The following is a 21,703-nucleotide window of genomic DNA, read 5'->3' as shown; positions in this document are numbered from 1 at the left end:
ACGAAATGGGAATCAATCCAAATCCATAAAAAAATGAAAATAAATATGGAAACGGGAACACATGAAGTTACATAGAATATGTTTATTATTACAGTAGTAATTCATAAAGGTTAGTAGCCGAAGATCTCGTTCTGAGAAGATCTTCGCGTTGCTTCTGCTTCTTCTTCTCCGATTTTACAATTAAAATTATGACAAAGAAATAAATCAACAATTATTGCATAGTTTCTGCTGCGCGTTCGATAACAAATAATAATGTGTAATAGTAATAATAATAATAGTAAAAAATTAAACAAACAAAAAAAAAACGTACAAGTTGCTGGTTCACGTTAGACGAGCCTGCGCTGCCATTTGCGGTTCCGTTTTACAGTTAGATTGGGTGTCAAGTGGTTGTGTGGTGCACCCAAGGTGCACCCTTGGGTTGCGAGTGGGTGAAATGCTCAGTTGTGTGATGGTCTCGTTTGTGGGCAGGAGGAAACTGCTTAAAATTTAATGAGTGGTTTGCTGTTGCTCTTTCTATTGAGAGTTGTTGAGTTGACTGCTGTGACCTTTACTTCCTTGCTGCTTCTTTGAGGGCGCTGCGATGCTGCTGCTGCTGCTGCTCACTGGCAATTGCGGAAACGACGATATATGCTCTGGACATAGACAAAAACGCACTTCCAATCGGGGCGGCTCATCTCCACCATATCCTCCACATCCAGCAGCGGCGCTATGCCCGCCTTCTCACTGTGGGTAAACGTGAAATTAAAGTTACATTACATTCACGATAATACAGTATATCAGTACAGTACTCACTCAGCAACACTGAAGGCCACCTCAAAGTTGTGTCTGCGCGTCTGTTTGGTTAGTGTACTGTAGTCAAAAGCATCTGGCAAGAAATGGTGGATTAGCGCACAAAAGGCCAAGCCGTCTGACCAGCTCGAGCTAAAGTTGCTTATTTGAACGTTCTGTGGATAACAGGCAAAACAAATTCGAATGAGTCGGCTCGGAGGGGGGCAGTTTTTGGGGCGAACGAGCGATCGAGCGTTTGGTTGATATTGGTTGGTATTTGTTTTGATGGCGCCTGAGCAAAAGCATTAGGTTCTCCAGCCCCAGCCCAAGAAGTGAAACAATCAAACTAAATGAACAAAAAAGTTAAGCGGCAACAGTCGGAACAATAGCAACAACAGCGGCGGCAGTAGTGTAATTCGAATGGTAAGCGGTAAACAGTAAACGGTAAAGCAGTATTCGGTAAGCGGCTACAATCAATAAAGCAGTCCAGACACACCTAAACTGCTTGCTTCCTCTCATGCTTCTTTAACTGCTTTCATTGCTTCATAATCTTCTTCGTCACCTGCTTCTACTGCTTGCTTGCTTGCGTGTGTGTGTCTGTATGCAGAGGCGTGTGAGATCGTGGTCTCGGTGTGCGGCTGTGAGTGTGTTTGTGTTATGTGTGTGTGTGTGTGTGTGTGTGTGTGTGTGAAGGAAGCTTTCAAGCGCTGTTAGGAGCTTTTTCTTGTTTTATTTTTAAATATTTGTTTTAAGCTGATTGTTGGATTTGTCGTTAGGTGTTTTTTTGTTTGGGTTATGGGCAAACTAAAATCGGAACGAACGAAACTGTACAAGTAATAAACAAGGAAATCAAAATCAAAGATAGGGAATAACACAAAAATTAACGGTGCGTGGGTCTATGGCTGTGGCTTTCGGCAATTGCGTTTGCGTTTTGGCTTGGCTCTTATATTTTTTTGGTTTTTTTTTTGTTTTGTTGGTTTAGGTTTTCGGATACCTCGTATTCCTGCGTTTTGTGCTGACACCACTGCAGAAGCTGATCCTTGACAGTGGCAGCGCGCGCATTTAATGCCGGATCGGTAAATTTGAACAGCGGCTGTGACGAACCGCCGCCGGGGGTCGTGGGTGTGCTTGTTGTTGGAGATGATCTGAACAAAATGATTCAAGGTGGGAGGGTGGCAGACGTTTTAGCGAAACTCACACAACAAAATAGTTCTTCATCTTCTTAGGTTCTGTTTTTGTTTTGTAATGTATTGTATTTTTTTTTTTACTTATACTGAGTGTTCGATTTGTGTTTGTATTGGTTTTAGTTCGTATGTGTTAAGGTGTGTGGGCGTACAATAGTGTGGGTTTGGATGTGTGTGTGTGTGTGTTTGTGTGTGTGTGTATATATTCTTTTTGTGTTAGCAAGAGAAAAACAACAAAAGATATTTAATAACTTGAAAGTGGAACAGCTAACGCCGATCTCATGTTCGTTTATGTCTGGAAACACAGAAGATCCATAAAGATACAGAGACAGATACATATAGGGGAATAGAGGGAGAAAGACAGTCAGAGAGAGAGCGAAGTGCAGAGAGAGAGAGAGAGAGGGATCACTGATTTCACATAGAGGACAGACAGGCATTCACTCTCTCATCAACATAATCTGAGCTTTGCTTTTGGAGACAGCAACACTACAACAAAACCTTCATGGACAGAAAGAGCACAGGAACAGAAACAGCCACCATAAAGGATCAGATCAGATCAGACGTACCCAGTGAGAGTATCCGCGATCGTTTAGAGAGTGGGTGAAAAAGTATGCTTGTATGTTGGATTTCAGGCGTGTGCATGGGTGTTGGTGTGCGTGTGGGTGTCGGTGTGGGTATGGGTATGGGTGGTGCACCAATAACCAATGTGTGGGTTGTGGGTTGGTGAAGGGCACGGAGAGGCAATCAATCACAATCGCATTTGGAGCCCTGAAAAGTAGGCAATATCTGTGGGCTCTGGTATTGATTGCTTTCCCTCGTGCCACAACTCGAATCAAATGTACATATGTATGCATGTTTGTATGTATATGTGCACTCACTACAATATGTTTACATGTACATATGTGGTTTATATGTAAGTTCTTATGTGTATAATATATGTACTATATGAAAATTGGAACTTACTTTTGGGCTTGTTGGGCGGCCGCCTGCTTATCGAGTTGCTTGAATTTGGCCAAGGGCGAAATGTTCTTCGAGGCAGCGCTGCCGCTCACCGTGCGGGTGGTAACTGTAGTGAAGAGATAGAGAGATACATATGTACATATCAGTGCATGCAGTTCATGGTATATTTATACAAGGTGAGGAGCTCTCTGAGATCTTTCCCTAATAGTTTGGACAGCCGCCTTGCCTTCCTTCACCAAGGCGTATTTTTGAGCTCTCTCTTCAGATTTTGTATCCATGCATCTCATACTTAGTACGCAAAAGGATCAAAAACTGAATGGAGCGAGGTGGGTCGGGCCCGTTGTGCCGCTCTCTTACCTTTTGTGGTTGTTGTGGTGACGCCATCCTTCGACTTGGTCTCGCTGCGCTGTTCGCTGGTGGTGGAGCTCTGCTGCCTGTTCTGCTGCGCTGCTGTGTGTGAAGAGAGTTTTTAGTGCGTTTTGATCGTGTGTGGACAGGCGGCAGGCAGCGCGAGGAAAAGAGAGAGAAGCAAACATTACAATGATTAGTTGGGTCTGGGCATGCACAAAGTAAAAATCAATTACATAGCTATTTGAATACACAAAAAAGTAATCAGGTGAGAAAATCAATCAACATTGGTGGTTATTCATATTACATATGTGTTTTGTATCTGGCAGGCAACAAAAATGTACTTTACACACTACGGAACGTGGAAAACAAAGCACACATTCGTTGGTTTCCTTTACAAAAAGGTACAGCTACGAAGTTATTCAAAAAACAAGAAAGGCAGGCTTCGGTGACTTCCGAAGCTTTCGATACCCTTGCAGATCGGCATTGTAAATATGTATGTAGATTTTGATCAAAATTGAATGTGTTATGCTAAGAGTAACTACTATTTTATTTATTATAGGTATGTGTCTACTGAGGAACAGACAGACGGACAAACAATGATCAGGATTACTTGACAACAGAGTGCCTTCTGCTAGGGTGTAGTAATTGCATAATTTAAGGCTACAACAGACGTACATCTGCTGGTGGGTTGGCAACTCTGTCTGAAGCATGTGCCCCCGCATTATCCCAGCTAAAAAACGCACTACGCACATGGAACGATCAAAAACGAGGAGGGGAATGGTGGGTGTTATGGCAAAAAACAACACAAAATGGCAGCGCAGATCGTCGCTGATGGTGTGGCTGAGGTGGTGGTGTGGTGGTGCGGCGGCTGCTGGAGTTTGGAGTTGGTTCGGTGTGGCCAGCTCTGTCGCTGCTGGTGTTTTACTTTGCTTATGCTAATGGCTACGGGATACTCGTAATTTACATAGTATGTATGACATGCACGATTATGGCTACGAACAAAAAAAGGTAAAAACGAAATAACGAACAAACGCATGCGGTGTATGGAGTAGGGGGGACAGGAGCAGGTCAGCAGTCTGAGCGGCAGCTGCTGTCGACAACAAAAATCAAATGAAAAATCATATACAATTTCTCCTCATCTCAACTGGAGTGGGTGGGATTCGGGTGTGCGTATGGGGGGAAATATATTTACAAAGACAGAGAGAGAGAGAGAACAAGAGAGAGCGAGAGAGTGGGGAGGCAACAAGGGGTTTAATGCTTCCGATTTGTGCTGCATTTTGCGCTGGACCAACCAACCAACCAACCAACCAACCAATCAACCAGTCAGTCAATCAATTAACTAATCAATCAATCAATCAACCAACCAACCAATCAACGAACAAAAGAGAGCAAAACGTTTAAGAACGGAACGAAAACTAACGAAACATAACGTAACGCAACGAAATGGGTGGTACAAAACGTAAGGAAACGAAACGAAACGCATAGGGAATAAGCGACACATTTTTAACGGTTTGTCTGTCTGTATGTCAGTGTGTGGGTTCTGTGTGGGCGAGTGGGTGGAGAAATATACAGGCAATATTTACACACATATACATATATGCAAACCATATAAATATATTAGAATATAGTATATACGGTACAGTACACTCGTTGACAGCTAATTGAGGAAACTTTGTTCCTTTTCAAATTTACATTTTAACCCGAAATTTATATTAAAATATATTTTAACTTAATTCAAATACGTTAAAGCCTCTGAAGTTTCTGAATATATCATGATCTATTGCCCCAAAATTATGATTTTGAAATCCAGAACGCATTCAAATTAAAACTGATTATTAGAATCTCTTCAAACATGATAAATCATACGAAATGAAAGCCTAACCTGAATCTCATAAATTCTGAAAATCTCTGAAGCACCCGGCGTGTCGATACTACTTTGATTCAAAAGATCTTAACGCAATCAATAAACAAATGGACCTTCTGGGGAGTGTTACTCTCCTTCTTTTACCCCATGAAAATACTGAATGAAATCGGTTCAACTTCGTTATAGTCGAAACATTTGTCATCCTGTGAGGAAGCTTCTCAACTTGAATAAGAACGATGGTCGGACTATCCCCTGTGGCATCCTATGAAGAGATTGAAACTAGATTTTGTGAAATGTAGCAGGAAGCATCGGAACATCGGACCCACCCATTTTCACTAAAATCCTGAATATATACCGATCTTATACATAATCGTAATGGCCAGTTCAAGAAAACGATATATGGTCTGGTGATAACAATAATAATGGGATTATAGTATTACTTATATCCCTCGTAGTATGTACATCCGAGCATATACATCCGAATACCCTCTGGAATATCAATTAGTTGTCAAAGACTGTACATACATATGTACTATATGTGTTAGGCTGCTGCGGTGCGGTTGTGGGAGGGGCTTTGGTTTAGGCAAAAGTAAGTTTCTTGGTAGTACAACGCTTTCGGGAGTATAAAAACGAGGGATTTGCAGGGGGACGCAGGCTGCTGGCTACTGCTGCTGGCATTTTTGTACAATTTTTTTGATTGGGCGGTGGCGTGCTTTTTTCGGTGGTTTCAAAACTCACGAATCTCTGTAGTTGTTGTTGCTGTTGTTGTTGTTGCGGCCTCGTTGTCCTACTATTGTTGTGTGTTAGGTGGGGTGTATGGTGGATGGTGGTGGGGCAGTGCAGCAGATCATTTTTATTTTCTTGTGAGGTTAGTGACCCTCTCTCTGCTGCATAAAGTCTACTTTTTCTACTGGTCAGAATCTTAACTCTATCTCTTACTGAGAGAGAGAGAGCGAGAGTGAGTTGAAACAACGAAACCGCAAGAGAGACAGAGATAGCGAAATGTGTGTGTGTGGGATTTTTGGGTGGGGTTGGTTCTGCTTCTGAACTAAAACAAAAAAAGCTAATCCTATGCTCAAAGCTCAGAGAGTGAGAGAGAGCGCGTGGGAGAGAGAGCCTGAGCTTGCTCTCCAGTAATCATTAATCAGTACAGTTGCCTTTACAGTTAAACAGTTGTAGTTCTGTTTCGATGTCGATTTCGATTTCTATGTCGATAACAATGTCGATATCGTTTTCTTTGCTTGTTTTGTTCCTTGCGGAATGCCTGGCGCGCATATGTATGTTTTTTTTAGGTGTTTTGTGTGAGTGTGTTTTGTGCGTTTCTGTCTGTCTGTCTGTCTGTCCGAGTGGGTGGGTTGCTTGGGGCTGGTTGGATGGTGAGTGGTTGAGTGGTTGTTGCATGGTTGCGTGGCCACGCTTCTAGGCCCCCATCATCAGCTGCTCGAAGGCATCCTCCACATTGCTCTCGTCCAGAAGATTGAGATTCGCTATGTGCGGCATGGTGGCACTGCGACTGAGCCCACCACCGCCGCCGCCGTAAGCAGCCACACCACCAGCATTGCCGCGACCCAGTCCCAGTCCAGCGGTGGACACGTTACCATTGGAGGTGCTGGTCAGGGAGCTGAGCGACTTGCGGGCCGCCGCCGACAGCTTCTCGCTGGTCTTTGTCCGATTGATGGCGGTCCTCCGACTGGCGGCAGACGAGCTGCTCGTGGAGGTGGTTGTCATTGTTGTGCGCAGCTCCTCTACCTGCCCACCCGTGGGCGACTTCTGTCCGGAGAAGTAGGCAGCCACTGTGCGCTGCTTTTCGCTGACCTGGGCCTTATCGATACCCGCCTCGTAGAGCTTCGGCACGGCCAGGGAGTGGCCGGACTTGCAGCGCCGGAGCTCCCCGGGTCCCGTGGCGAGTGGCTGGCTGTACTTGGGCTGGCCCTGACCCAGTCCCAGTCCGCCCTGTTGCTGCTGGCAGATCTGGTTCCAGGAGTCGCACTTGCTCAGGCGATTGATGCGGGATCCGGCTGAGCCCTGCTGCTGCTGCAGCTGTTGGACATCCTCGTCCTGGCTGCGGCGGCTCATGGAGCTGAAGGCACTCACATTGTTGAACACTATATTGTGGGGTATCTCATCCTCGGGCGGCACCTGAGACATTGGCTGTGGCGTTGCCGGCGTCTCCACGATGCTGGGCTTCTGCTGCTGCTGCTGCTGATGCACCACTGTGGTGGAGGTGATTACGGAGGTTGTAGTTGTGGTGCCGGCGCCGACGCCACTCTGCTTATTCAGCTGCGGGCTCTGGTACGCATTGGGCACGTAATGGTGCCTCTGGGGCGGTCCAAATTTCTTCAGCAGCGGTGCATTCTCCTTCGGCAGCGACGACTTAACTATGTCTGGTGTATCCGCCGGTGCCGAGGACTTATACTCCTCGTGCTGCTCGTAGTAGGCCATCCGCTGGGCGGTCTCCCGCTGCTCCAGCACGTTGCCCAAACTCTTTCGCCTCAGTTCGTTGAGGCGCTGCAGCTCCTTCTGTTGCTGTTGCTGTTGCTGCTGCTGCTGCAGCTGCAGTTGTTGCTGTTGTGTCCGGACGGAGATCGAGGAGCTAAGCGACTGTTGGGACATCACACGGTTCTTCAGGGGCTGGTTATGGTTGGTTCCCTCATATCCGGTTATGTCCTCGCCCTGGATGGTGTGGCTGCGCGTGCTCAAGCGGGGCCGGCTGCTGCCGCTGTTGGGCGGCGCCTGTATCGGCTTATGGACTGGAAAAAGCTGCGGTTTCGTGCTGCGATCGACTGGCGGTGGTGCAGGTGTGGGTACGGATACGACTGTGGTCGGTACTGCGACTGGGACCGTGCTGTGCATTGGATTTGGTGTCCAGCTGGTGCTCCCCAATGACAGCGAGGAGCTGGCATTCGAGTGCTCCGAGGTGCGACGCATTCGCTGGCTGAGCGACATGGACATGGATGACTCCGGCTCGTGCTCGTGTTCATCCCCGGACTCGTCCAGCGGGTAGGTGACCACGTACGATGTGTGCGTCTCCCCCATGTAGCCTCCGCCTCCGCCCCCCACATCGGACCGGGTCTGTGGCGGTGTGTAGGTGGGATTCGCTTGGTAATTGATCAGCTGAGGAGGAGCCACAGGTGCCACACTGGTAGGAGTGCCTGGCAGTGAGGCGGATACTGGCGCATACTGGGGCTTCCGCTGCGGCTCGAAGCTGCTCATCTGCGGGAAGAGCGGCTCCACCATTGGGGCCTGGTACTGGCGACCGTCCGGCGATAGACATATCCCCGGCTTCGGGGAACTGGGTGCCGTATGGGATTGTTGTTGTCCTCTGCTTCTAGGGAGTGCAACTGGCGCCGGCGCAGGTGCTCCTGGTGGTGCTCCATTGCCATTGCCACCCAGCTGCTTCATGGTGTACAGCAGCGACTTGGCCGCCCTCGAGTTGCGACCGAAAACCTCATCATCGCTTAGATGGGCTGTTCTCCGTCCGGCCACGGTCACAGCTGTCTGGCTGCGCGGCTTGCGCATCACCTTCGTCTCGGCCCGATACTCCAGCATGTTAGTGTCCGAGTCCAGGTCGAGATCGTCATCCGTGTTGTCCGTGGTCAGGGCATTGGGTACGGTATGGAAGCTGATTGGACTGTTGGCCGGACTGTTGTCTACATCCACGGGGCTCGTCACATAGTCAAATCTACGACTCGCTGATCCCCCTGATCCTGCGCCTGCACCTGCCCCTGGCAGGTATGTGGGATTTGAGCTGGTCAGCACTAGGGGTGCTGCCAGGGGATTTGTCAGTGCCTCTGCCTGATCCACGGCACTGGGCAAACACGGTTGGCTGCGGTAGTTGTGTCGGTTTTGTGGGTTGCGGCTGCGCACTGGCGAAAAATCGGCGTACGTGAAGGATATGTTGGTGGGTGGCGGTGGCTGATACAGCTGCTGCCGAGATCCTCCATGTGAACCTCCCACTCCCACTCCCGCTCCCGCCACAGTTCCGGGCTCCATGGCATTGGGTAGCGAAGGCCGTTTCCTGAATTCGCTGAGTGCTGCTGGCGGACCTTTGGAACGCAGCGAGTTGTGACGCTGCAGGTAGCCATGGCCCCCGTTGGAGCTGCCCACAGGATAGGGCGACTGCTGCTGTTGCTGCTGCTCTAGGTTGTCCCTCAGCGAACGCTCCTCAAAGTGATGGGCCTTGCGACGGAAATCGCTGTTGTCCACCTTCGGCTTGGCCACCCAGGGCAGGCCGATGGGCGAGGTGGCCGTGGAGGCAGGCGACGGCGTGTTGCTGTACGGTGTCCGCGCCTGCAGGTGCTGCTGCTGTTGGGCTGGAAGCTTGCCCTGACCCGAGGGCTGCCATACAGAGCCTGGCTGTGGCTCCGACTTCTTGGCGATGGGCTTATAGATGCTAGGAGCCGCTGGCGGATCCTGATCGATGGGCCGGAACACGGACTGCGGTGCGTGTATAAAGTGATTCAAGGGCGGCTGCTGTTGTTGCTGTTGTTGCTGCTGCTGCTGTTGCTGCAGCTGTTGCTGCTGTTGCCTCTGGTGCTGCAGGCGCACCTCCATCTCCTGGCGACGCTGCCGCTCCAGCTGCTCTTGCTGCTGCCGCTGGCGGTCCAACTGCTGCTGTCGCTCCGCCTGCTGGCGTTCCAGCTGCTGCTCGTAGTACTCCCGCTCCAGGCGGACGCGCTGCTCGCGCTCGTATCTGGCCTCTTGCTCGAGGAGCAGCTGACGTTCGATCTCCTGCCGACGCTGACGCTCGGCCTGGGCCTGGGAATGGGCTTGGGCAGCGGCTGTCGCTTCCGCCTGTTGCTGTTGCTGTTCTCGTTGGAGATGTTCTAGCTGCAGCTGATCTCGTTGGATTTTTTCTCGTTGCATCTGGTCCCGTTGGATCTGTTCACGCTGAATGTGCTCTCGTTGTATTTGCTCTCGTTGGATGTGCTCTCGCTGAAGCTTCTCTCGTTGTTGCTGTTCTCGTTGGATCTTATCACGATGCTCTCGCTGCATTTGTTCTCTCTGCCGGTGCTCTCGCTGGTGCTGCTCTCGCTGGTACTGCTCTCGCTGCATCTGCTCTCGCAGCATTTGCTCGCGCTGAAGCTGCTGATGATGCTGGTGCTCCTGCTTGGCCCACCCTGGCACATGGCCGGGCACAGGCGGCGGCTTACCCTTGGTCACGGTTGCCGCCGCCCCCGTTTCAAAGGTGTGCTTGATGTTCCCGAACTTGTGCGTCCAGTTGGACACACTGCGCCCTCCGCCACCACCACCCCAGCCAAGGCCCGTCTGATGGCTCTGCTTGTTGATGAAGGCCAGGAACTTGTGATCGTTCTCCGTCTTGGGCTCGAAAGGTGGTACGGCATTTTGTACGCGCCGCTTAACGCTCACCTGAACAGCACGCTTCAGCCCCAGATGGGGACCATGGTCGTGCTCGTCTTCCAGGTCCGAGTCCGTGTCACAGTCGGCCATGTATTTAGCCTTTGCCTTGGGTATATCGATTGTGTTGGCCCGCTTCATCATGTGCTTTTTCGCACCATTGAAGCGAGTAGAGGATGAGCCGGAGTTGGATCCATCCTGCTGTCCTCCCTTTTGGGCAGCCTCATAGCTGGCAAAGCTGACCGCATAATCCCCGGACAGAGGGCGTCTGTTGTTGCTGCTGCTGTTGCTGTTCGGTCTCAGCTGGGATCCCTGAGATTGGGGGGCTGGAATCTGCTGCACTGGCTGCTGCGGTGGCTGTGGCTTAGGCTGCTGCTGCTGCTGCTGTGGCTGCGGCACAAACTGATTGGGTCTGTAGAGCTGAACGGGCGGTATGATGGATCCCGAGCTGGCATTTTTCTCCAGTGTAAAGCCCTTGTTGTTCTCCAGCAGCAGCATGTCCTCCATATAGCGCCTGGCATCCGCCAGCTCCTCTCGGCTGACACCCACCGTGTGGCGGCTGTTGCGCTGCCGTCGCTTGGCGAACCGTGACTGCCGGCAGTCGGACCGGGGGTCCTCCATTCCCATCCCAAGCTCCAGTTCCATATCCTCTTGGGTGGGAGAGGCCTCTTCAGAGATGCCGCTGCTGTTGTTGTCCGCCGCCGCCAGTTTCTCCGGGGCATTGAGTCCACTCTGGAGGCGGGCAACGAGTCCGAGGAGAGCCTGACGCTGACCCCCGTCGACAGCTAGCTCCTTGCCCTGCTTCAGGGAGCTCTCCAGGCGGCTGAGGGCGTCCGTTACCTCCTCGAGGAGACTGCGATGTGCCTCGCTGGCATCGCTGCCGCTCCGCTGTTGTAGGGTGTCCCTCAGTCCGGCGGCCAGCAGGCGCAGATCCTCGCCACTTTCCGTGCCCGAATCCTCCTTCGAGGGTACACTCAATCTGCTCACTCCCGAAACCGTTCCCGTTTCCGCTCCCGCTCCTGCTGCTGCTGTTGGTGCTGCCGCTGCTGCTGGCATTGTCTCTGGCTTGGCTTTGTCCCTGGCCCTAACCACTGTGCTAACCTGACCACTACTCTGTTTCCTACTGCTAATGCTACTACTGCTAGTGCTGCTGCCGGCTGCTCCTGCTTTTGCTCCTGATTTTGCTCCTGATTTAGTTGCTGGCAGGGCTGACTCACCCTGCTGCACCGTCTGGACACCGTCTGTTGTGGATGTTGTGGATGTCGAGGATGTTGTGGATGTTGTGGCTTGCTCTGAGAGCTCTACTTTGGCCAACTTTTTGGTGACACTCTCGCTGACTTTGCTCTCCTTAGAGGCTGCGGAGGCTACGGCTGCGGAGGCTACCTTCTTCTCTACCTTCTTCTCCTCCTTGGGCAGCTCCTTTTTGGTGGTCTCCTCTTCGTTGTTGTCGTCGTCGTCGCTGTAGTCCGTCACCTCCTCGATGATCTCCTCATACTCGCTGGCACTGCTCTCCTCCTCCGCCTCCTCCTTTGGCTTAGAGGCTGCGGCTGAGTTCTTTTTCTCTGCGGCGCACGATGATTCACAGTGGAGAGAAAGTAAGAAAGTTAGGAGATAAAAGGAGAGACAGAAAGAGACAAGATTTAAAAGGCGAGCAACGAGAACTCAAAGGAACGTAATGACGACATCAAGCAAGACAACAAAAGCTCGGGTCTTGGGTCTTGGGTCTCGGGATGTCGTGGAACTGGAACAGAAAACTCAGATGCTTCAGCCGGAAGTAGTTTAAGAACTGCGTTTATGCATATCATTGATAAATTGTTCCTTTGAATAATATGGGGATATACTCGTACACATGGTTCAATAAATCTCGGACATATAGTATATCCGCAATATATATATATCCGTGGCGGTTTCCGTTTCGGGGCATCTAAGCTTTTGTGAAATGTCTCGAGCAAAATGAACAACATACAAATAGGTGTATATAGTTATAAATGTAGAGATATCAGAGATATAAAATGTGTGAATCGAAGGATCAATTCCAGTTCTTTGTGGGTGTTCGAAGTGGGACAGCGGAAGGGGTTCTTGACAGACGTTCGCACTGAGTGAAACGGTAACGAAATAAAAAACAAAACAACGATAACGATGGAAAATAAAGATAACGATGACGAGACGAGACGACGAGTGCACGACTTTCTTTACACAATTGAGAGAGATAAATGTTCTTTGTTGGGGAAATAATCTTGGAACATGACTTGAAACAGAGCAAAATAGTTGTTGAGGTTGTGTGTTATACCTTTTCTTTGGGAGGGGGCCTAAACGCGCTAATCGATTAATCGATTAAGGCTCTTCTTCTACTTTTAGTTTCGATTAACAGCTTAGATTTCTTTAGCCTAGAGCCTAGAGTTGCTGTGTGCGCTTTATCCTACAAGATACAGATACAGAACACAATATATAGACACTTTGCATCCGATTATCGATGGTGGCATCTCCTTATCGGTTTTCGGTTATCGGTTATCGCTGGATATCACTGGAGAGTGTAGTAGAGTGCTTTTTGTTGTTTGTGGAGCGGAGTGCAGAGAGAGCAGCTTCCTATAAGAGCTGCTGGTTCTGGTTCTGTTGCTGTTGCTGGGGTTTTTCTTGGGGTGTTTTGCTTAGAAGATAAATATAAAAATGGAGACTCACCTTCGCGTTCCGCCATAAGTTCGCGTAGACGTGCACGGATTTTGCGACGCTCCTCGTAGGTGGAGGCCTGTTCCAGCTTCAAAAAATGGATGCGAAAAGAGGTTTGATTTGCGAGAGGTTCAGTCAGGGGCTGGTCAGGGGCTGGTCAGGGGCTGGTCAGGGACGGGCTACACCTACCAATTGCTTTAGGATCTGCTCGTCCTGTATCTCCTCGATGTCACAAGTTGTGCGTGTAACTGGTGCTGAGGAGGCGCTGCTGCTGACCTTGCCAGTTCCCGATTTGCTGTAGGTATTGGTTATGCGTGTGGTTTTCACCTAAAAGAGATAGATATGAGTGTGGATTAGCACAGGTTTTTTTTGTTTATCAGCCGGAAAATTTTGTTTCATGTTTCCCCCCACCACCACCCCCCAATTCCATCTCTCTCTCACTCTATGTCTACGGGTGGGTGGTGCCATGCCGTGCCAGCTGTTCAGTCTGGCTATATAAAGCACGATGAGCACATTTGAAAACCAACAATTATTCTGTTGCCAAGAAACAGGGGAGGGAGCCATCACTCGACCGACAATCGGTTCGACATTCGACGATCGATGGCCATGATAAGGCAGAAAGAAGCACTTTTTTGGGGCTGTCCTTAGCCATGATTCTTTTGCAGCGACTCTCTCTCTCCCTCTCCATCCCCCTCTGCAATTGCTTCCGACTGCAGTTGACTAATTGAACTGAACAACAGGGGGCATACCTCTCGTATGCGTAATGTGTGCTCTGGGGGTTCTATCTAATATATATAACGTATGCAACACGTTGCCCCACAGGCTCCAAGGCGATTGTCACTCGATTGTTTACTGTTCTCTGTTTGTTTGTTAACGAATGAAAGACGAATCGACTGAAATCTTTATGGAAGTTTCGAGAGTTGACTTTCAATTTTTTTGTTCGATTGTTAATCAGTTATGGGAATATGCCTTAAATAACCGAATCGTTTTATACTTTACTGAACAATTGATATGTACATATATGCATGCATATTCTATCGACTTTAGATGCTTATGGGATGTTTCGATGGAATGCCACAAAACAAAAATGGCAGAGTATGGGGATAATGGGGAATTTCGAACAGGCAACAGAATGGAAAAGAAATCTACTCAGAGATCGCACTGCCATTGCAAAAGACAAACCCCTCAAGCCCTGTAACCCAATGGACCTCCAACGGTTGCTTCACTTAGAATTAGCAGCTCGTGCATTGGTATACTCAAATAGAGTTCATTGACAGACATCAAGAACAAAGCCACGTTATCAACAAGAAATGATGGCATAGGTTTAATTGCCACAAATCACACACAAGAATATTCGGACAAATATTTCAACCGAATATTGCACGCCCAAGGATCAGGCGGTTAAAACGTTTATAGACCTCTGAGATACATATAAACGATATACGAGTGTATGTATAGTACTGTATAGAGTGCAATTAAGTATACGACGTGTGGTATGTGTACTGCAGTTGCCTTTTGATGGGGGAATGCCGCAAATATGTATATCTACTCGTATATTTTTCCCTGTTCTCCTTCTGCTTCTACCTCTCGGTCGCTCTCTCTTTCTCTCTCTCTCTCTGTCTTTATCTATCTCTTTTGGTAGATTGTTTATATCAAAATTTGACCAAATTTGGTCAGCCAACAAATGGGGGAAAATTTTTCAAAAACCGACTTCGAACATGTTCGAAAATTCGGCCGCAGCTTCCTGCCTCTCTGTCTCTCTACCACTCTGTTCTTCTGCTCGGTTTTTCTTCCCACACGCGTTGCTATTTTTAATTATAAATTATTTAAGCACAAACACACACATGGAAACAGTTAGAGAGAGAAAGAGAGAGACAAATGTACATATTTCTGGGCGAAAAGAATAAAAAAACATTCTTCATATTTTCCTCTCTATTTTCTTTCTCTTTTTGTATATTTTTCTCTGTCTCTCTTGTTTTTTGTTGTTGTTTTGGATTTTCTGACCGAAAAAAACTTTATATAATATTTTAGCGGGCCCCCACTCGTTATAAACAAATTAGAGCCAAACAAAATAAACCAAGAACAACAGTCTTAACAAAAAATTAATTGCCAAACATTTTTACAATATTTTTCTATTTTCATATACCTAAATTTTGTTTGCCCTATATTTTGTTCTTCTCTTTTTGTTTTGTTGTTTTATGTTCGTTTTTGTCAAAATGTGGGCCACAAAAAACTCAATAGTAAAAATGTCAATTCATTTGATTTAATTTGCATTCCATTTGGATGCTCTATCGAGATGATGATTCGAGTATTTCCTCAACCCACCCGCTCCCGTTGTCGTTTCTGTGAATCGGGACGCTTGGAAGGGCCTTAAAGGCCCTTGCCAAAGTATTTGGCGCAATTCCGACAAAGCGTGACTGTGTGCGAAAGGGGACGTTTGATATGGTAAAGATGGGGTAATGGTAATGCACCGATCAAGAGCGAAATGCAACCATGCGTGAAAATCAAAAATGGTAATTGCATGAAAAACAACAACAAAACACAACAAAGAGGAAAGCAATTAAAAAAAACTGTTTGGATCAACAGGAGATCGTTGGTGAAACGAAGGGCGGGGAAAGGGTATGGGAGGGGAGGGTAGGGGAGTGGGTAGGAGAGTGCAGCTAACCAAAGCGAACATTGCATTTGGACTTAACAGTGGCTGCTGCAGTTGCAGTCAATGGCCATTGACTCAATCAATTGCTCAACATTTTGACACCATACACATCCACGAGGAGAAAAGCATTGGAAAAGAAGGAGAGAAGGTAAAGAGAGGGAAATATGGAGAGGTAGAGATAAATGTATGATTTATGGACTCTAATTAGTACAGTCCCCCCGACCAGCAATGACCTCCCTCTCCGACCGCCCAAAGACCTTCTAAAACAACCAGTCAAAATCCACCCAATTTTCCATGGGAAAGAATGGTTTATCATTCTCTGCTAGTTTCCACATTCAGACTTTCTTTCTTTTTCTTGTTTTTTTTTAGTACTTTTTTTTTTGTTACTTTTCTCTCATTCTTTTGTATTTTTAGCCTCTGGCAAAATGAGAATTATTTGACATGCAAAATGCGAAGCAAAGACAAAGGCACACGCACAGACGCAGAAACACACTCTCCAACAACAACAACAACAACAAAAACAACAACGATTATGAAACGTCAGAAGAAAGGGAAGAAGAGGGAGACAAAGACGAAGAAGAACAGGCAAAGACAGAAGAACCAGAAAGAAAGTCCAACTCTGGAAAACGAAGCATTAAGTACCCTTCTTTTGTCTTGCAATTGGTAACAAAAATCTTATAAAAATCGATTAAACTGTCCCAAGGTAGCCGATAACTATATAGTGGGAGCGCTTTTTGCATTTTTTTAAGCAGTCCCAAAAACAACCGAAATTATCAGCCCTTGGAGAGTGTATTTTGTTTTTGCATTCTCGGGCCTAAATTTTGGTGTGAACAGTTTTTTTTTTGTTGTCAGTATGATAGTTTAAAAAAGTTGATATATAAATGTTACAGGTAAATGTTTCCGTCAGTTGATCAATATAATAGTCATCTTGACATATAAATAAGGTCTGCAAATATAGATCTAAAGTTTTCTAAGCAAATTACTTCTAATCTACAGCCTGGAAAAAGGAAGGATCGATAATATACATACATATGTACATGCATATGTGCAAATATTCTCATACGCATTGCCAAAATTAGCATACCTCGCTATTTCAAGGGTAGAATGAGTGGCGCAATGGCAAGATCAGGGGGAATAGGGGTAACGGAAACCGGCTTTCCAGCTTTGAGGAACACTTGCCAGTGCCAGTCAGCCAGCCAGAAATCTGGTGGGGTACGCTACTGAGAAAGAGAGAGAGAGAGAAAGGGAGACAGTATTTGAGGAGGATTTGCCGCTTGCCGCCTCAGAATGTTACGCTCAACTAAGTACAGGGGCAACCACCACCACAAAAACACACCTGGGGGAAGCAGAACGGTCAACAGAAATGGAATTCCCGCCTGGGTTCCCACTTCGATCCATTGTGGTGGATGGATGGATGGATGGTGATCTATGTATGTATAGACTGAATGCCGCTACAATGGAACCTTATCAAAGAGCTTGCTTCCATGGGTAAACAGTTCATGCATGAATTATAAAAGGGTTCCCAGTACGTGTTTCCGTACAAATTCCATATACGAGAATAGTCGTATCTGCTCTGCTCTGCATTTGTAATCATTTGTAAGAGGGAGGGCAGGTAATGCCACTAGAACTGGTTCACGTGTTAACGACTCCACGACGACTCCACTGAGTGGGGAAACTGAAAAACTACGCATGCTGATTATTTGGAAACTTTAATGGACAGAAGAAGCACATACTCGAATGTATGTATGTAAGTAGCTCTACTCGGTAGTTGGTCAGTAAGTGAATGTTTGAACCAGTTTAAATGTGAAATTTTTTAATGGGAAAGAACTCAAATAAAACATTTTGGGACTAACTCCAATGATGCTTGCTGCATAGAGGAGGAACAGTTCTTGTAGTAATTATATCATTCCCCATTTTGTAAGAAATAGTGTGAGCTTTTCTTGTAAGAGGAATTCCACGAAAAGAGATATTCCTTTTCCCTTGAATGCCAAAAACATTTCTGAAAAATGTTCGAGGCAAAATGGGGACCAAACTATTCTTTTGAGTAATGGAAATTGGATGCACAGTGTTGTAAGTGTAACAAGAAATAAAGACAATCTTTAGAGAGGACTCAAATGTTTGGATATATGACAGTTCTGGACTCTTTGCTGATCCTCTCTCCGGTTCATCTTTTTAACGATCTTTTTAGCTTATGAAACAAATCATTCCCTGTCGCACACTATTCCAAGCTGTAGACTTTATCTGCAGGCCTGTACACATGCATACATATGTATTTAGCTACATATATCTGTTTTTATGTATGTATCTGACAAAGTCCCAGAGCATAGGCATCGAATAGGGGGAAATATCTGCTGTGTGATCTGTGGGAAATTGGTATTTGGTTCACACACAAGTGGAAGAAAAACGGGAACATCACATGCCACAGAGTCGGCAGCGGCGTTGCAATGTGCGTTTGCTGCCCCATGCACCATGCACCACCAGCTAGCTTCCTCTTCCCTGGCCACCATGTGCGTCTCTGTCTGCAAGTTGGCCAAAAAAAAAACAGAAAATGCTCCTCCAACCATAGACCGTAAAAATACTGCCTGCCCCGTCGTTGGAGCTATTTTTGTCGAAATTTTCCGTACATTTGACGCTCTCATTCATGCATCCCTCCTCCTCCCTTCTATCACTCTTTCTTTTTCTCAGCTCTGTTTTTAAAAAGTATTTATTTATTTGTTGTTCTCTGCTGTGTGTATACTCACACACATCTACATATACATATGTACGTATGTATGTTTATATATAGTATATAGACAGAAAGAAATATATACATACATATGTATATCGGTTTATATATAGCCCCCGATGGTGTCGTCGTCGCCGCTGCTGTGCCTCCTCCTTTCGTTCAGGTGCATTTTGAGGTGTCGTGACAGAAATTCCTCTTTTCGCTGCTGCGACGGACGGACGGACGGACGGACAGACGGACGGGCAGCAAATTATGCGCACTAAAAATAATTGACTCAAACAGCTGCTCTACGTCTCTCCTCCTTCGCCTTCTCTCTCTCGCTCTCATTATTTCCTTCTTTTCTCTACCAATCTATCATATGCCTCTGTCTCTGTCCAGAGTATGTTGGGAGACAGGGTGAGGGGGCCATCTTGAGCTGCTCCCACAATAGTTGCCATTGCCATTGCGTATCGGTATAATTGAGAGAGTACCCAAATAGGCCACTGCCTGAGAGCAGGAAATGCATGCCTTTCCTCCCCTTTTAACTGTTCCCAAACGGTAAGTTCCGTTTTAACAATTACGCCAAATCTTAGATCAGGGGAATGCCTCACCTTCTTGGGAAATACACCTTGCCTTGCCTTGCCGCGCTCTCTCAATCAGAACTTACGCTGTGCTTTTTTTTGCTGCTTGCTTGCGGTTCTTTTGCTACCGCTACCGCTCCCGCTCTAACTGCTGCTGGTGGCTGCTGATGCTGCTGGCTGCTTCTCCTTGCGGTTCTATGGCCCCGCTGCTGATGATGCTGATTCTGCTGATGCGATGCTGCTGTTAGACCAAATATGGATTCGACCGACACTCGCGCGCTCGCTCTCCCGCTCGCTCTCCCGCCACAGGGAAATAACAATATTTAACAAAACTGCACAAGAAAAAAATAAAGAGCGAAGAAGCCAGAAACTTGTCTTCTTTTGTTATTCTACTGCTTCTTTTTCTTTTCTACTTTTCAACTTTTTGTTTTATGTTTTTTTTTATTTATTCTAAACTTTGTTGTTTGCGAGAAATTCTTTCTTTCTTTCTTGGCACTTTTTGCTTTCTTTCTTTCTTCTTCGCCTGCCTGCCTGCTGCTGCCTGCTTTCTCTGCTTTTCGTCGGATCAAGTAGTTCTTCGCACAAGTGATCGATGCCGCCTCTGAGTGTGTACTGACGCCGTCTCTGTCGCTGTCGATTCGGATTCGGAGAGATGCCGCTGCCACTGCCACTGCCACTGCTGCCACTGCCGATGGCGATGCTTGCTGCTCTGACCAGCCAGGCGGTGCCCCTCACATCACGCATACGGCGGCGCACACGGCACACACAACCGCAGGCACTAGCAGCAGCAACAACAACAGCGACAGCAAGAGAGAGAGAGAGAGGGCAGTAAAGAGAGTGCACAGAAAGCGACAGAGAGAGAGAGAGGCAGAGAGAAAGAGAGACAGAGTGCCAGTGCCAGTGCGAGTGCGATCACTCACTCGGTAAACCGTTAGTCAGGCACGTGCTTGGCTCTGGGACTCTGTTGAGGTTAGGTTTGGAGTTTTGCACGATCACATTCCATACGGTGGACAGGAGAAGACAGAGGAGCCAAAGAATTAGGAAACGACCGACATTTTATATACCCTTGCAATTCAACCATATTTTATTTGCCATGTATTTATTATAGCCACTAAGAATTTTTGGAAGATCCCTGTATGTTCAGCCATATGATATGGTCATTTGATGTTTATATTAATAAATGTATTAACAAGCAAAGTTCATGTAACGAAAGACCTGTTCTCACAAAGACCTGTTTTTCTTGCGAATGATAATCCAATCCTTTCGGTTCAAATTGAGAATATTCTTGTTTACTAGTGTACTGTATGTACATATGTATGTACACATGTCTGTATATTTCTTGTAGGTCTGGTCAAAATTATAATACCTTTTTGCAAGCGTATGAAAAGAGAGACGCATTCAGTGAACCGTTAATCGAACACGTGCCTGAGCCACATTTGAGGTTAGTTTGGGGATTTTCTGTAGTTGATGCAGTGGAGATGCGGAGGGGGACGGAAGGGGCTGATGGAGAGATACTCATGCCACGAAGTGGAAAAACCAACACTTGTTCCACTCTCTAACTCATTCAAGCGATTAATTGGTCACTCGCCTATAAGCTACTGAGAAAATTGCATGGTTTAGTTAGGGATTTCCTAAAAAGAAAGTACATTTTGACACCTGTAAATTATCTTAGGATAGACTTCTTAAAGAGAAGGGATTGAATGAAGGTCTACTCGTTCCTTTCCAGACGATAATATTTGCATAAGGATAACTCACCCCCAGACGATAATATTTGCATAAGGATAACTCACCCCTTGGCTATTCAGACGCTGACCCGTAGCCGTTGGTGGAAGCATGCTCTCCACGCCCTGCATTATCACACTGGCGCCAAGGAATTTGTTGAGCAGAGCACGTGCCTCACGATCTTCGTTTGTGTCGCCAGGCTCCTCCACTGTGTATTTAAAGGGGATGATAAGGGATGATGGATTAACTGCTAGGAATAAGGGAATTTCAGTTTGGTTAGGTCTCACCATTATCGGCATTGCGCATGCGCTCCAGGACATCGTCCACACTGGTCACCTGCCGCTGATCCGCGCTGCTGTTGAGGAAGGAGCGCGTGTTGCTGGACCGGGTGGTGGTTAAGCTGCTGGTAGTTGAGCCCTGGCGCATCTGTGGTGCCTCGATGACGCTGCACACCTCATTGGATTCGCTGTCCTCAGTCTCCTCCTCATCTGCATCCGCATGCTCGGTGCGGCTGCTCATCATGGACTGAGAGGTGCTAGAGTGCGTTGACGAGGAGGACTCTTTCCGTATGAACTTCTCGCTGAGCTCCTTCACCGAACCACGGCGCACATATCTGCCATCTGGCTCTGGCTGCAGTTCGGACTCGACTTTCTTGAACTCTCTCACAAGCTTGGTATTCAACTCCGGCTGGTAGTCATCGTCCAGCAGCAGCTGTTTCTGAATGGAAGCCAGCTCATCCGCATTGCTCGAGTAGATCAGCTCCTTGCGCTCGTGACGGGGCGGGGACTTGTTGTCCGAGTAGAACTGCTCCTCGATCACAAAGCCTGTGACTTCTGGGAAACGGTAAAGGAATTGGTATTCAAATTAGTATTTGTATCTAAGGAATATGTG

The 21,703-nt window shown here is 47.3% G+C and overlaps 1 protein-coding gene across 15 annotated transcripts in view; it reads right to left on the bottom strand.

Annotated features, from left to right (window-relative positions):
• Positions 1 to 62: 62 nt before the first annotated feature.
• The window catches only part of LOC6902031 (serine/arginine repetitive matrix protein 2), a 44,878-nt gene continuing 23,237 nt past the window's right edge, over positions 63 to 21,703 (bottom strand). For 7 of the 15 annotated variants that reach the window (XM_033382009.1, XM_033382007.1, XM_002133529.4 and 4 more), the window contains 10 exons: positions 21,100 to 21,645; positions 20,881 to 21,020; positions 13,342 to 13,479; positions 13,165 to 13,240; positions 6,726 to 12,047; positions 3,270 to 3,362; positions 2,916 to 3,018; positions 1,763 to 1,913; positions 793 to 944; positions 63 to 723 (listed from right to left, as the gene is read on the bottom strand). In XM_033382009.1, coding sequence (XP_033237900.1) covers positions 600 to 723; positions 793 to 944; positions 1,763 to 1,913; positions 2,916 to 3,018; positions 3,270 to 3,362; positions 6,726 to 12,047; positions 13,165 to 13,240; positions 13,342 to 13,479; positions 20,881 to 21,020; positions 21,100 to 21,645 — 6,845 coding nt within the window. In that variant the 3' untranslated portion in view covers positions 63 to 599. Of the gene's footprint in view, positions 724 to 792; positions 945 to 1,762; positions 1,914 to 2,915; positions 3,019 to 3,269; positions 3,363 to 5,865; positions 12,048 to 12,775; positions 12,905 to 13,164; positions 13,241 to 13,341; positions 13,480 to 20,880; positions 21,021 to 21,099; positions 21,646 to 21,703 lie in introns of those variants that run through there. The other 8 variants (XM_033382013.1, XM_033382014.1, XM_033382015.1 and 5 more) reach the window with 8 other exon arrangements.

This window comes from Drosophila pseudoobscura, chromosome X, assembly GCF_009870125.1.
Source record: "Drosophila pseudoobscura strain MV-25-SWS-2005 chromosome X, UCI_Dpse_MV25, whole genome shotgun sequence".
Lineage (NCBI taxonomy): Eukaryota > Metazoa > Arthropoda > Insecta > Diptera > Drosophilidae > Drosophila > Drosophila pseudoobscura.
Note: the sequence above shows the minus strand (reverse complement) of the source record. Positions and strands in the feature narration are given on the sequence as shown.